Here is a 14,206-nt window from a genome sequence, read left to right as displayed (position 1 = left end):
TGATCCTCCGGGGGTCCCAAAGCTCCCTGGGAGCATGGTTCCGCCGGCTATCCATGTCACAGTTCACACACTCCTCCAGACTACATCCCCCACAATCCAATTCGTCCTTTCCGGAGAGAGGCCGATCCTTCATGTGAATTCCTAAAGGAGCACTCTGACAGTGGCCGAACAGCAACTCGAGTATACATTATGAAAAACAGGACATATTGGATCCACACTGTAAATTGAGTACACCTTTTATCCCAAATATTTGTACAAAACAAGGAAAGATAGCCCGGTGGGACTTCAAATGAGGAGGACTCAATGTGTCATTTAAATTGCACTGCATCTGGTTTATTAGCAAAAACGTGATGAGCAAAATAGTAACCATATAAATACATATCCAAGTCATACATCATAACATGGACATAATAATAATGCAAATCATCAGTGAAACATGACATGGCAATAACAATATGCACATAAATACATTTTGGACGTTAACACGATGCGTTTCATGGGTCGCATTGTCCACTCATCAGGAGTATGTGTATAAGGGCATATCTGAAAATATAGTAAATGTTGTAAGTCAACATTCAGAGTGAGTGACAGATGGGGCATGGATACTCAGTAAATGTGAAACCCAAGTGGGGAGACACCATACTCGCGTAACAAAGTCATGTCATCTTTGTTCGAAAACAGTGCCGCCACACGGTGGTAGGCAATATGTCCAAGTATACATTATATTCACACCATCTTCATATACACAGTAGTCCCAGCTTGGCTACATATAAATGAGTTGTCAGTAGTAGCACATTCTTATTTGACAGAACTAATCTATGTACCACATGAGCACATACTGTAACCAGTCTGCGGCAGACAGAATTATTGTTGGTTGGTAGGGGATCAAATAGTTTTTACCTCACTGAACTGCAACTCTAACTTTTGTATCATGTGCTTTTTCTGCATTTTTGGTTGATAATCTGTCCTTTATAATTTAAAATGCACATATAACAATTATAGACCCTTCATTTCTTTGTAAGTGGGCAAACCTCAAATATCTGCAGAGGATCAAATCATTATTTTCCCCACTGTGTGTATGTGTATATGTGTGTATGTATGTATGTATGTATATATATATATGTATGTATATGTGTGTGTGTGTGTGTGTGTGTGTGTATATATATATATATATATATATATATATATATATATATATATATATATATATATATATATATATATATATATATATATATATATATATATAATGTGTGTGTGTGTTTGTGTGTGTATATATACAGTGCCTTGCAAAAGTATTCGGCCCCCTTGAACTTTTCAACCTTTTGCCACATTTCAGGCTTCAAACATAAAGATATAAAACTGTAATTTTTTATGAAGAATCAACAAGTGGGACACAATCATGAAGTGGAACGAAATTTATTGGATATTTCAAGCTTTAACAAATAAGTTGTTCAAGCTGTGTAGTATTGGCAGGGCCACCAAAGGCTTAAATTTCAGCCAACTCACCTTATTTAGCAGAATTGTGAGCCCTGTATGGTCTGTTTCAGTGGTCAGCTTCCCAGACTTTGGCTGTGGCTTCACACAGTCAAACTGACTGGTTGAGCTAATGGAGAGAATCCATGTGTGAAGATAGTAAGTTTTTTTTGTTTTTTTCTCTTCAGAAATATTCAGACTAAGCCTAAGCAGGATAGAATGATTCCAGCATTGTCCAAGGGGAAAGAGGAGGAGATACGCAAGATCCTGCGCACAAACTTGCAAAAGACCCGCCAAAGGGTAAGATACCTAAAACTTTTTTTTTTTTTTTTGAAACGTTTGATATTCTCTAAAAAAAAAAAAAAAACTCCAGCTCTTTTAAAAAATGAGACGTGTGGATGTAAAAATTGTTTAATTACAGTATTTATCGGCGTACGACACGCACTTTTCCCCCCTAAAAATAGGGGGCAAATCGTGTGTGCGTGTTATACGCCAATTTGTACCTGGTTGCCTCGGAGGGGAAGGAGGGGGGAGAGCGCCACGCCATTACACAGAGCCGGGATCCCACATGTCCCAGCATTGGACCAGTGTTTTGTCTATCATAAGAGCTGTCCAAGGAGGCGGGACTGTGTGTGACTGCGAGCGCTGGGTGCACAGGAGATCCCGGCTCTGTGTAATCAGGCTGCAATGATGGGCAAAGGCAAGGCTGCATATGGGCAAAGAGGCTGCAATGGTGAGGATGCAGATGAACACTGATCCTTATTTTGCTACAAAGTTAAAGTTTTTTTTTTTTTTCCCTGAACCTCATAAAATTAAGGTGCGTTTTATACGCCTGTATGCATTATACGCCGATAAATACGGTACGTTTTTTATGCATTCAAGAAAATCAAACTGGTAAAAAATACCAGATTGTCTTTTTTTGTTAGCTTTTTGTAATCGGCATCGCTAGAGGAGAGGATGGTGGGGAAGATCCCTGTATACGCAACACTTGCGTGAACGCAGGAATCTGTCAGTTGTTTTTTTTTTTTTTTTTTATTATATTATTATTCAACTCGCTGGTTGAACAAAATGCGAACTGTGCACGTATACACTCCTTAACCTAGCAAACTTGTTGATAGGGAGCTTATTAAATACTGTACCTGATCTTTATACTGCTGCATTTTCAGTTGAGAAAAGGACAGTAGTTCCTTAACCAAGCAGAAATAATTAACGGCAGTAGAGTTGGGTAGGTGCAATAATTAACATGTATATTACAATCAATATATGAAGTCTAGCTTTAAAAGCGGTAAAAAAGTCAGTTTTGGGATTTTTACATACAGGTAAGCCTATAAGGTGGCTTAACCTGTAGGTAAAATTAATATCTAGGAGATATTCACACTGGATGCAGCCAGTGACATCCCCAACACATGCACTCTGAAGGTCCCGCATACCATGCCAGACCTTCAGAGCACTGTGCCAGAATGGAGGGCTCCCCCAAGCATGCGTGGGACTGACGTCCTCGCGGCTCGGACAACTTACACAGGCGGAGTCCGCAAACCCAGAAGAAAGATGAGGGGCAAGATGTAAGCCCTGTCAGCAGAGGGCTTTGTTCTAAGGTAAGGTAAAGTATTTCATAATTGTGCTAGCTTTTTTTTTTTTTTTCTTCTGCAGCGGTTTACAACCGCTTTAATTTGGATACAACTACAGAGTATGTAGACTTTAAGACCTATTCCTTTTCATTTATTAATATTACACATTTGACATGTTATATGTACGGTTTTTACAAACACAACTACTTTGTGCATCCACGTGGATTATATCATGTTTTTTTTCCAGGACAAATTGGGCTTTCATTTGGTGGTAAATGGTCATTGATATCTCGTGATTTTTTGTTTTCTATTCTCAAAGAAAAACTGGCCCAAAATTAGTTAAAAAAAAAAAAAAAAAAAAGGAGCTGTAAATTTCCTGCTACCACCATAACCTACCACCAAAGAACAGCCCGAAACAATTTCCCCCGCTCCCGACGATCACAGCAATATGTGTACGTCAGTTGTTGTATGTACCCGTAGTAAAGCCCAGAAACAATAGTGCGCTTTTTTTTATTTTTTTATCCTACCTAAATTTAAAAAAATAAAATTTCTACACGCTTTTTTTTTTTTTTTCTATCTCTGCAAGGACAGAGAAAGATGCAATGTATCTTTCTCATCCATTCAGAGACCAAAAACATGGACGGGCTTCACAGTGAATGATCACTGTGATAGCCTCTGATTGGCTATCACAGCGATCAGGTGATCCTCAATCGGACGTTCCGGGTCTGGATTGTTATAGTGGGCCTTGTTATATGAGGCCCCATGGCGAAAAGCCCTGTGCAGTGGGACCACATATTTGTGTTATGTCTGTGCCACGGGGTTAACTACTTCAATACAGGGCACTTTCACCCCCTTCCTGCCCAAGCCAATTTTCAGCTTTTTTAGTGCTGTCGCACTTTGAATGTTAATTGCGTGATCATACAACGCTGTACCCAAATTAATTCATTATCCTTTTCTTCACACAAATAGAGCTTTCTTTTGGTGGTATTTAATCACCGCTGGTTTTTTTTATTTTTTGATTAAAAAAAAAATGAAAAAAGACGAAAACTTTTGAAAAAAAGAAAATAAATTTTGAAAAAATAAAAAAATAATAAGCTGTAATTGGACACAGCTGATCACATGGTAAAAGAGCCGCAACTCTTTTCCTGAGATCGGGGTCACAGCATGTCCCAGGAACACAGCACAAACTGGGCGCCATCATGTGACATCATTCCAGATTGTAAGCCGCTCTGCCGTCATTTGATGGTGGGCAGACGGGAAGTGGTTAAACTTATGCCATAAAAAAAAGTCAACAAAAGGGAATGAATAAAATCCCTGTGTTTTTTTTTTTTGTTTTGTTTTTCCTTATTGGAGGAGATTTCCATTTATTTTCTGTCCTGTAGACCCAACAAGAAGCGGGAGGAAATCTCTTCAAAGTAAGGGAAATACCCCTTAGACATTTGTCACTTGATGTTGTGTTCTTATTTTCCCTCTATTGATGTTTTAGTGACAGGTTTAGATTTTCCATCACTTTCAGTCCTGGTAACCGTGATCACCAGTAGAAGCAGAGAGGGTAAATCTCCCTAACAAGGACTCAACCGCTATGAAAACTGACAGGACTGACTGACTACCCCTCAGCATTATTCAGAACTCAATGCAAATAAATTAGAAATTAATTAAATAACAGACCTGCTAGTCCTAGCACCTAGTCAAGGTCGTATTTATGTATGGGACTTTGTAGGATTGGGTATCACTCAGTAAAAGAGGTAAGCACATATAGAAAAATAGAAAATATTTATTCCAAAAATTCATATTAAAACCAGACATACAGAATCAATGTATAAAATATTACTTTATAGAAGTAAGTAGATGAATAGATGTTTAGTTTTTTTCCCATTTAACGCGTTTCGCTCACTGATTTAACCAGACACCGCTTCATCAGGAAACAGGGCAGTGGAATCATCTTCCAAAACTTGAAATAATACGAAAGAACAAAAATAAGTCATAAAAGACTAAACTTTTTTGTATAACAGTATTATCACAACTGAATTGTATTCAAGACATTGTTCAAAGATATACAGGCTTACCATACTTCATAGTTGTTAACAATTAAACGGACTCCCATGGAACAGGTCACCGGGACAGCCAATCCATGGCCCTAACCATACACCCTAGGGGGCTTGATTGTCCTCCCCAGGGGTCGGCCTTAATAGTGCAGACTGGACCAGACTCAATTGTGCTGACTTATCCAATGGCAGGCAAAAGAATGGATGCTCAATTGTATCTAAACGGGGTTTAAAAATATATAATCATCCGTCGGGATAGAATAAGCTAAACTGCATTCTATAATATGAGTCCCCAAAATCACCAAAGGGATGAGCAAGAAAGGGGGGAATGAAGGCAAAGAATGAAAGGGACATGAACTAATGAAGGGGAATGAGAAACACAAAGGGGGAGGAAAAACATAATGGGGGTAGTGGAAAAAACAACAAATGAAAACCAGGGGAGCAAACCATAGCTTCCTAGGGACATTATACAGAGAACCCTTTGTGACAATTATGGAGGGGAGTTATCCATTTACATTCATATACAATTGCCCATTGGCATAGAGGGGGATACAAATAGAATCCTATGAATGAAAGAAAGTGACTGGGCACATGATTAACCTCCCTGGCGGTATGATTCTTTTGGATTTTAGGTGCTGAAAGCGGTACCATTATTTTGCATGTAATTCTTGTGAATGAGCAGTCCAAACCAACTGTGTATATATATATATATATATATATATATATATATATATATATATATATATATATATATATATATATATATATATATATATATATATATATATATATATATATATATGTATATAATGTATACAGTTGGTTTGGGCTGCTCATTCACAAGAATTACGTATATATATATATGTGTGTGTGTGTATGTGTATATATATATATATATATATATATATATATATATATATATATATATATATATATATATATATATATATATTTACATAAAAAGTACAGTAAAACTGCAGGAAAGGGCACTGGGGGGCAATGTAATGTGATTTTATTTTATTTTGAACGGTATCAGTGTGTTTGGTGCATTTTACATTTGAATTTGCCGCCGGTTCCACCCCCCGGCGGACGTCACGTCGCCGGAGACGGAAGCCGGGGCTCGCAGACGATCGGGAGGAAGCTCCGCCGCCGCACACCGCTCGCAGTCTTCGCTGGATCCCGGAGAAAAGGTAAGTAAAACCTCTTCCAGCATCCAGCGATCTTCCTAGCGCTACCCCGAGTGTGACTCGGGGTTACCGCTTTTGGCACTAAAATCTTACTCCGAGTCACACTCGGGAATACCGCTAGGAAGGTTAAGAGTATGTGATAATCTTAGTGAAGAATGGTCCCAGAAGAAGCCAGTACCCGCTTTCCAGGAATACAAACTGCCGCAAAACGAAGTGGATAGCCGGGGGGAGCCGCTAACAGGGTCCTCCACGTGCGCTCCACTTTTGAGCTGGTCCCACCAGAAGTGACGCATAGCCTGCCAACGTCACTTCCAGTGTGGGCGCATGACGCTAAATCCGGCCGCCGCAAGAGGCCGGAAACAGCCCTCCCGCCACGGCAATTAGCAGCTCCGATCGGGAATCGGAAGAGGCACAGCCAACCACCAGGGGGAGCCTGCCTCTGCTTTGCGCCCGAGGCTGCACAAAGAGGGCCGATAGCTGCAAATCGCAGAGCACTGTTCTATACAGAATCAACAAAATACAAAAATATATCAACCAGGTAACAGGCTAGAATTGATACAAAAGAAAATATATAACAACAGATCCATATTCTCCAATTGTTACATCGTTGCTACAGATGTAATACAAACAATTTGCAGTGACAATTATTTTGCCTACATAAAGCCACAGGAATCAAACATGTAATTAACAAAAATGACAAAACCCAAATATGATAATAGAAAAAAAAAAGGGGGGGAGGAATTGAATTTGTTTACCAAAAATAACTGATCACAGAATAATAATTATATATACAAAAATAGGATAGAAGTATCCATCAAGGTTATTCATGGTAACCATTAAATTGATCGTACAATGATTATAAGAAGGGTTTATACAAAACTGCCGTATTGAGGCCTGGCCATGTAGTTGCCTGCAGGTTGAAGATCCATTTGGCTTCTTTTTGCAGAATCCGATTGTCGAAGTCACCCCCACGAGGGTTCCTGGGGATGACCTCAAGAACCGAGAAACTGATAGTCTGGATTGAATCCATGGTATACGCCCACATGTTAGCATATGGGCGTATAGATCAACCCCACTTCTAAATAGTAGAGGTGATCCTGGATTCACTTGGCAAACTTCCTCCTTGTCTTCCCTACATAAAATGCCCCACATTAGCAGTTTGTGATGTATACCACCCCTTCAGTTGAACAGTTGGCGAAAGAGCGGCATTTCAGTATTCCACTTCGGGGGAGAGTAAGGGTATTCCCTTCTCTTACCCATGGGCATTGGTCACATTCGCCACATCTAAAGGTTCCCACAACTTCTACCGGGCCCTCTGCCGACTCTTGTGGTGGATGGTAATAACTATGGACCAAAGAGTCTTTGATCGATCTGGATTTGCGGAAAGTAATCTGAGGTTGAGATTTCACATATTTTGAAATTACTCGGTCATCCCTCAAAAAGTGCCAATTATTGGAGAGGACCGTTTCCTATCGCCTTATGATGGGCGTTCTACTTGGTGATAACCCTGGTAGTGCCTTCTTGTTGGCGTTTCTTAGGTCCAAAGATTAGATGGTCTCTTTCCATCAGTTTCACTCTGGAGAATGCCCTTTTCAAGACCTTGTTGCTGTACCCCCGAGCAAGTAGGCGAACACGGAGGGCATCCGCCTCTCTCTTGAAATCTGCCTCTCTATTGCAGTTTCGACGCAGCCTAATGTATTGACTGTACGGTATGCTCTGCACTAGAGGGCGCGGATGTCCACTGTCAAAGTGTAAAATTGTGTTGCCAGTGGTGCTTTTGCGATACAGAGAGGTATGAATCGAGCTATCCCCATTGAGAAAAATTTTGGTATTCAGAAACGGTATTACCATATGACTCCACTGCATTGTGAATTTTAATTTAAATTGGTTTGTGGCTCCATGTACCATGAACTGTTTTAGTTCCGCCACTGAGCCGGTCCATATTAACAGGACGTCGTCAATATAGCGCCGCCATAATAAAATATGGGGGAGTAACGATGACGCCCTGTCCTCCGTGAACAGGAAATGTTCCCATCCCCCCAGGTACAGGTTGGCATACGATGGGGCGCACGAGGTCCCCATCGCAACCCCCTGTACCTGGAGGAATGTTTCACCATTGAAGGTGAATAAGTTGGAATGTAAGATGTGGTACAACAGGCTAAGAACAAACTCAGCCTGTGACCAACATGAACGTCCCTGTTCGCGGAGATAGGTACCGACCACTTCGAGTCCCAGTGAATGTGGGATACTGGAATAGAGGGCTTTGATGTCAATGGCAACCAATAAGGAGTACTCCGGTACCGTAATACCATCTAAGATTTTAAGTAATTCAAGAGTATCCTTAAGGTAGGATGGTAGTCTTGCCACATGGGGCCTCAGTTGGCTATCAACATATTTACTCGCCATTTCTGTCACGCAACCCACCCCTGACACGATGGGTCGTTCTGGTGGTCGTTTTAGGTCCTTATGGACCTTAGGGAGCAAATAAAATGTAGATACCACAGGCCATTTTACAAATAGAGAGAGAGAGAGGGCCAAGCGCCGATCTAAGTGCAGCAATATAGGCAATTTATTGGACACACATGAAGAATGTTACTCACAAAGGATGTATAAAATCAGGCATCTTAAAAGCAATAGGTGATCTCTGAAGTCACTTCCAGGGTGGGCTGTCCGGTCAGGCTGTGGCGCTGATGCTGTGGAGGGTAAGCGGCGATCTCCTGTTGCGAGGCAGGGGACGTGCTGATCCTCAGCGGTGGTGATGCAGCGTGGACACGCCGGTCGGGTTGCCGTGACGTCACTTCCGAGACACCAGGGAGATAGAACGGCGACGCGTTGCGGAGCTCCGCTCCTTCTTCAGGCCGTGCAGGGGCCATTTTGGATGTGGTATTTATGCCAGCAGTGCGGAGGACAAAGTTACAGGGGCTCAGGAGGGACAAAATTAGGAGAAAAGCAAACCGGCAAGGGAAAGTGAGAGACTAAGAGAGAGGAGGATGACGCAGATGTCTGGGAGGGGGAGGAGAGGGAAAGAATAGGGGGAGGGGTGAAAAGGTGCATAAGCTGAATAGAGTGTATTAAGGCAGCAGAGAGAGAGGAGGGGGTGGGGGTTTGATTATCTTTGAATGGAAAATCTTGTACAGAGGAGGGAATTGCCTGTGTATATGTTTGTATATGCAAATGAATGTATGGAGAGGCGCATTTGAGAGAGGCATGCATGTATATAAAAACCACATGTATATGTATAAATAAATAAAATGAATAAAAAACAAAAGTTATGTTAAAACTATAATAAAAAAAATAATAATGAAAAAATATATATATAATGAGAAAGGGATGAAAAAAGGGGGGGGGGAGAGCAATAAGAAGGGGGAGGGGTGCAATAAACAATTGTATAAGATTGCTAAACATAGTGGAAATGATAAATTGGCAATGGTCAAAAATTATTATATATGTATGCATTCCCATGCGCATATAGAAAAAAGAGGGACATGCGCATGTACATGCATACACACATGCTCCAATTGACGCAGATCATGATCACTTAGTAGTTAGGTTGTATATATACATATATATGTATGTATATATATATATATGTATATGGGGGGTCGGTGGTATTGGTGGGTGTTGGTGAGTGTTTGTTGAAGGAAGGTCTCAATATGAACCAGATTTGTGGCAAAAAATGAAGTACAAAGACTATAAGGACAGATAGAGACCTGTATATGGGTACTTACTTTGAAGTTGGCTTGAGAAAAGGAAGCGTGTGTCAGGGAGGTTCATAGAGATCGCTGGAAGATGGGAGGAAGAACCTGGGCAGAAAATGATCAAGTTAATAAACCACAAGAAATGACAAATTGGAAGATGGGCTACAGCAGCACATTAATTTCGATTTCTTCGTTCAAGCCTCCAGGTGAGAGCGTTTCAAGGGAGTAAATCCAGTAGGTCTCTCTCTGGCACAACCGCTTGAAACGCTCTGTCCTGGGTAAGGTGTTAGGGATTGACTCAATTACCCACACCTTGAGTCCAGAAGAAGAGTGGTTGTGGAACTCTGCAAAGTGTCTGGGGACACTATGTTTGTCCTTCCCTTTTTCAACCAGGCGACGATGTTCGCCAAATCGTTTCCTGAGAGGTCTAATGGTGCGGCCTACATAAAATAGTCCGCATGGGCAGGTTAGGCAATATATTACATATTCAGTTGAGCAGTTGTAGAATTGTTTAATAGGATATGTTTTGCCTTTTACAGTGAATTCTGTTTGGCCGTGTTGGACATGGGAGCAGGTGAGGCATAAGGTTTTGCGGCACTGGAACATCCCTATGAGGGGGATGAGGCAGAGGGTAGTGGTGGGGTGGGTGATGGTGGACTTGAGTTTACTGGGAGCAATGAGATTTTTGATGTTGGAGGATTTTCTGTAGGAAACTTTTGGTATAGGGGGGATGGTGGATTTTAAATGTGGGTCCTCTGATAGGATGGACCAGTGTTTTCGTAGGATCTTTTCCATTTGTCTGTATTTAGTGTGGAACTGTGTGGTGAATCGTAGGGGTTGGGGCAATGCATTCTGTGGGTGGGGTGGGATGTGAGGAGCACTTGAATCATACTGTTGCAGGTATTGTGAATGGGCTTGTTGAACCAGGGATGCAGGGTAGCCTTTATCTAGGAATTTTTGGGTTAGGAGGGCGCTTTCTTCGCAGTACATTTTACAAATAGAAATTCGTAAAGATCTTGATCAATGATACCCCTAAGTGCCTCTCGCAGAAGGTCCCCAAATGTCATGGTCTTCTCCTGGACCAGATCTGGTGACACACGAAGATACTAGTCCTGGTTGGACAGGATAGCAAGGCACATATCTTCATTTTGACTGCGATCCATAACGACCACATTGCCGCCCTTGTCAGACGGTTTCACGACAATGTGGTCGTTATGGATCAAGCAGTCAAGAGCCTGTCTCTGCTCTCTGCTCATATTTGGAACAAATGGTATGGATGTCGGCATATTTTCGATATCTTTAATTGATTGTTTCAGAAATGCCCAGATGGCCGGGCAGGTCTGTAATTTTGGAAACGTTTTAGACTTGGCCTTGAATTTTGAGGGACTTGGAGTCAATTCAGGCTCCTCATCACTCGGATGATGAGGATGATAATTGCATAAGGATTTTTAGCATTTTATAATCCTGTACCTTGAAATCTTTACAGGCCGCCTCTCCTCCTGCCTCAGTAGCACCCCTCTCCTTGTCAAATCTATATCTAAAAGTTAGGTTTCCCTTATCGTCTTTCAGGACAGGCACTTCTGAGAGAACCTGGCTCCTCCCTCCTTAGGAAACACCGCCCCAATTTATTGGATTTAAGCCTCCCTCCAGCTGGCTGCCTCAGTTCTGGTGTTTCCTCCAGCGGGGAGACACCGTCCAAGAGGAACCTTAGCTGAAGCCAGGAGGCTGAAGTTAGAGGGAGTCAGGTACTCTCAGAAGGCGGCCAAGAAAGACAGCACCGGGGGGGACCCGCTTACCTGATCGGCCGCAGAAGATTCTTTTGTCACCACAGCCTCGCTCAGCGGAGTTTCCAGGCTGGGGGGCCCGCTCACCACGCTCGGGGAGAGCGTCCGCCATGGTGCATTCCGCCCCCCGCTTGCGGCGGTGTGGAGCAGCCGGGCCGGGTGACGGGGGACGTCACTTCCGGTAGGGGCGGGCACTTCCGGCGGCAAACCGCGACTTCCGGTTCCGGGTCGCGGCGGTGAGCGCGCCAGATTTAAAAGGCTGGTGCGTCCTGCAAGCTGGGGGACAGCTGCCAGGAAGGAAAACAGAGCCACTCCAGGAGTCATGTCGGGGGCACAGACCTCAGTTACCGCTCCGGGAGATAACGGCACCAGCCACCATAAGGTAAGGAGGCCTGGGGTGGTTCTCCCTTACCTCTCCCACTAGCTCCATTTTCTGTTCCCTTAGGGCTCTTTAAAGGGGATTAAAGAGGCTGAGGGTCACACTGTGGGATCTTTTTGGTGATGGTCGTCCCTAGCAACACCCTCTGGTGGGGCAAGCTGTGCAGGCTGGGGAGCATTAGGAAGTGAATTTAAACTATGCTTTTATATTTAAAATTACAGAAAGCCTCTGAGAAAAAGCCAGCCCATGTTTCCAAGAAGAGATGCCCTTCCTGCAAGGAGAATATGGGGGAAACTTGGACGAAACCCTTATGCAAAGAATGTCTGGAGAGTTTAGTTAAGGAACACACGGAAAGTCAAAACACAGATTTAGCCACCTCTGTCAAGGAGCTTGCTAGCACTTTCCAATCCTTTAAGGAATTATTTGCTAACACCCAGCTTCCACAGAGTTCCCCCCAGTCGGCACGGCAGGAAAATGCTCCAACACCGCAGTTACTACCCTCTACAAGTGGGGAGGCACCTGCGGGTTCTGTACATCAAGGGGAAGAGTGCGATAGCACACCCCCCAATTCCCCAGGGGAATCTGAGGCAGAGGGGTCGGATGGGGAATCCAAAAGGACCTCTAGATACAAACTGTCTCTAGAAGAGGTGGAAGGCATGATAGCGGCTATCCACACCACTCTAGGAATCCAGGAAGAGAAGAAAACCATTATCCTTGCATGATCAGATGTACGCGGGTCTGGGCAAACCTAAGAAAAAGGTTTTTCCAGTACACGAAGTCCTAGTAGACACTATAAAGAGTGAGTGGCAGGACCCAGAAAGGAAACCCTTCTTTTCAGGAGCTCTGAAAAGAGGATTTCCTTTTTCTGAGGATGATTCGGCGGTCTGGAACAAATCACCTAAACTGGACGCAGCCTTTTCGCGAGTCTCCAGGCATACGGACTTGGCTTTTGAGGATATGGGGTCACTCCCTGATCCCATGGATAAGCGAGCAGACTCCCTCCTGAAGAAAGCCTGGGACTCAGCTCTAGGAAATCTTAAACCTGCTATGGCAATTACGGTAGTAGCCAGAAACATGGAGTATTGGCTAACTCAGATAAAGGCACACATTGAGGCTGAGACTGGAAAGGAGACCATATTATCCTCATTTCCCATGTTACTACGGGGAGTAGCATACATAGCGGATGCCTCCGCAGAGTCGGTGCGCATGACGGCCAGGTCATCGGCCTTAACCAATTCGGCTAGGAGAGCCCTCTGGTTAAAAACTTGGCAAGGAGACGGGGGTTCTAAAGCCAAATTGTGTGGGATCCCATTTACAGGGGACCGCTTATTTGGTCCAGGATTGGAAACAGTCCTGGATCACACGGCAGACCGAAAGAAATCCTTCCCAATTAAGCAGGGGAAAAAGACGGGATTCAATAGAAAGTCCTATCCCCAGAAAAATTTTTCGGCTCCAAGGAAATCTGAAGGACAGAAAAAATCCTGGAATCAAAGAGGGAAGGGCCACGGGGGGGCTATTTTTCGCCCTCCTGAACAGCCCAAAAAGTCTCAATGACAACCTCACCACTGTGGGAGGAAGACTGGGGACCTTTCTCCCTCGGTGGGAAGAGATCACCTTCAGCCCCTTTATCCTGCAGATAATAAGACAGGGTTATCAGCTGGAGTTCTCAAGCCCCCCTCCTGCCAGAATGCTAATTACCCATCTGCCAAAATGCGAAGTGAAGTCCAGGGCCATACTCTCCTCTCTCAAGGAACTAAAAATACAGAACGTCATTCGGAGAGTTTCAGCAAGGGAAGTGGGAGAAGGGTTTTACTCCCACATCTTTGTGGTGATAAAGCCCTCAGGCAGTTACAGGTTAATCTTAAACCTAAAACCCCTGAATCGTTCAATCAGATACAGGAAGTTCAGGATGGACTCTATCTATTCGATAAGAACCATCCTTCCCCCACAGTGCTATATGGCCTCGATAGATCTCAAGGATGCATACCTGCACATTCCCATTGCAGAGAAAAGCCAAAAGTTCCTGAGGTTAGCCGTAAAAACAGGGGAGGACATTCAGCACTGGCAAT

The 14,206-nt window shown here is 43.3% G+C and overlaps 1 protein-coding gene across 1 annotated transcript in view; it reads left to right on the top strand.

Moving 5' to 3' along the window:
* SLC9A1 (solute carrier family 9 member A1) overlaps positions 1-14,206 on the top strand; it is a 155,437-nt gene that overhangs the window by 121,913 nt on the left and 19,318 nt on the right. The window contains exon 9 of the mRNA XM_082248060.1: positions 1,665-1,776. Coding sequence (XP_082104186.1) covers positions 1,665-1,776 — 112 coding nt within the window. The remainder of the gene's footprint in view (positions 1-1,664; positions 1,777-14,206) is intronic.

This window comes from Pelophylax lessonae (assembly GCF_965119305.1).
Source record: "Pelophylax lessonae genome assembly, chromosome: 2".
Lineage (NCBI taxonomy): Eukaryota > Metazoa > Chordata > Amphibia > Anura > Ranidae > Pelophylax > Pelophylax lessonae.
This window is presented reverse-complemented; position numbering and strand designations above follow the sequence as displayed.